The sequence below is a fragment of the Andrographis paniculata genome, unplaced genomic scaffold, assembly GCF_009805555.1.
Source record: "Andrographis paniculata isolate CXL003 unplaced genomic scaffold, ASM980555v1 Contig71END, whole genome shotgun sequence".
NCBI lineage: Eukaryota > Viridiplantae > Streptophyta > Magnoliopsida > Lamiales > Acanthaceae > Andrographis > Andrographis paniculata.
The window spans coordinates 1,998,200-2,000,489 of record NW_026137608.1 but is presented as its reverse complement, the minus strand read 5'-3'; the positions used below and the strand labels follow the sequence as shown (position 1 = coordinate 2,000,489).

Sequence of the window (2,290 nt, the reverse complement as noted above, 5' to 3'; positions counted from 1 at the left end):
ATCAAAACAAATAAAAAAAAAAGTTTGACCTAACATTAAAAATTTTTGTTCCAACAAATTTCGTAACAATTTTTTTTTTTTTTATGACTGAATTTATTTTTACAGACAGTTTATTCGCTACAAAAAGTACTTTTTTTTGGTAATGAATGAATGTGTTTGACAAACAAATGACCTATAAAATTCCTATTGACGACCAGTTTACCCTTCTATTTTTTGTAATGAAAAATACAAAAATACCAATCAAAATCCTACATATTATATCCAGTGCCCAAAAATTTTGAGACTATTTTTAGACGATGGACGGAGTATAAAGTTGATATGATATTTTCAAAATAGAATAATACCAAAATTTTTAAAACTTGTTTGGTAAACCAAGTCTAATATTGTAACGACAACAAATTTCCATAAAATTTTCAATTCATTTAAAATGTAATATATAAATCATTACTGCATTTAGGCCCAAATAAAAGATAATTGGCCCAATCAATGCGGCCCATTTAGTAAAAACCTAAGCGGCAGACTAAACTCGTTAAAATAATTCATATGCTCTCTGCAACTGCAACGAACCCTAGCCCTGCTCGCTCACCTGCCGCATCCCCTCGCCCTGGCGCCGGCGCCGTCGCCACCGAAATCCCCCGCAAAAGATGGGTCGCGTCCGCACGAAGACGGTGAAGAAGTCCTCCCGCCAGGTAATTGAGCGGTATTACTCTAAGATGACACTAGATTTCCACACCAACAAGAAGATTCTGGAAGAGGTGGCTATCATCCCTTCAAAGCGCCTCCGCAACAAGATCGCTGGATTTTCCACCCATCTGATGAAGAGGATTCAGAAAGGACCCGTTCGTGGTATCTCTTTGAAGCTTCAGGAAGAGGAGCGTGAGCGCCGCATGGATTTCGTGCCCGATCAATCCGCAATTGAGGTCGATCGCATTGAGGTTGACCAGGAGACTGTGGATTTGTTGGAGTCGCTCGGCATGAAGGACCTGCCTGGTGTCGTGCTTAGAGAGGACCAAGGTCCTGTAGGCGTCGTCCCACCCGTCAGCTACGGTCGTGGTGGTCGTCGATACTAAAAGATACGACTCCTCTTTTGCTCAGTTAATATAGTATTCACTTTTGAATGCTGCTTGACAATGAGTTGCTCCTGTTTTAGATACATCGCTTATGCTCTATGGTACTTTTATCTATTATTTGTTATCTGTGAGACTACCCGATTTTGAGTTTTGGGAAATTATTTTTGATCGGTTATGACATGTTTTGCATTCAACCTTACTGTTTTTGAAAATATTGCATTCAACTGTTCTTGCATTCTTTCACTAATTAGAATAAAGCTGGGGAATTGATTGAATGGTGTTCGAAATGCACTAACTTTGAGGTAAACAATTCATTTGAAGCCCAGAATACTTTTTGTTCATGTCTCTATGCATGATTGGTGAAATTATTGTTTCAAAACTTGCTTTCTTGGAGTCTACTTCATAGCACCTCTTTGATGGCGTGCAGTTTGAATCATAAGAAGCTTATGGACTAGCTATGTATGGAATAATCGGATATTGTCTTTCCCTTGTTTGAAGTGGTTTTCAAATTTTCAGTGCTTAGTATCGCAGAAGATACTTGGTATTTTGATTCCTCGTGTTTGCTTTCCAGTGAATTTTGGGTACAGTTTTTAAGCGATATATTGGAGAATAACTCGCTTTCTACATAGTAAATCATTAGGAAACTTTTAGTAGGTGAGTGTTTGAATTAACTTTATTCTGACCATATTAAAATTTTGTTTTATCCATGACCATTCGATGTCGGAAGTGGTGTTCATTCCTGGTATGTTTGCATATGTTAAACTATGTGATAAAGAATATATTATGTCGTTTGCAATGCTTTGTGAAGTTCTTATATACCCATTTCTAAGATTCCTCGTATTGAATATCCCATTTCTCTCTTTAAAGTTTAATCTAACCTGAATTGTACTGAATTGCTTTGTTGGGTTCTGGTTTGGTGTGTTGTGTTTTTGGTTGTCTTAAATATTGCAAAATTTTGAATTGAGATATGTTTTAAAAGTAATCTATGATGTAATGTTTTGAATAAAAAACAATTCTCATATGTAATATGGTTATTGGAAAATAGGCTTTTGATGCCATATTTCTCAAGAGAAAAATTATGAACTCTATGTGAATAAAGGAGTTGTAAACAGGTGAAAAAACTTGATTCTAAGTGTAGTTAGGTTTGATAGATGATTTTTGAACGACAAATTGATAAACCGGTTGTGATTATCTTTTAGTCATTGGGTGAAGTCTATGTT

At 36.2% G+C, this 2,290-nt stretch overlaps 1 protein-coding gene across 1 annotated transcript; it reads left to right on the top strand.

Moving 5' to 3' along the window:
• Nucleotides 1-533: 533 nt before the first annotated feature.
• LOC127264918 (40S ribosomal protein S17-like) lies at nt 534-1,264 on the top strand. The gene has a single exon (XM_051294515.1). The coding sequence runs from the start codon at nt 645-647 to the stop codon at nt 1,068-1,070; it is 426 nt and encodes a 141-aa protein (XP_051150472.1). The 5' UTR covers nt 534-644; the 3' UTR covers nt 1,071-1,264.
• The last annotated feature ends 1,026 nt before the right edge of the window (nt 1,265-2,290 follow it).

Bases quoted from the DNA above. Each gene is read 5' to 3' on its own strand.
- LOC127264918 (XM_051294515.1), top strand. From the start codon at position 645: ATGGGTCGCGTCCGCACGAAGACGGTGAAGAAGTCCTCCCGCCAGGTA.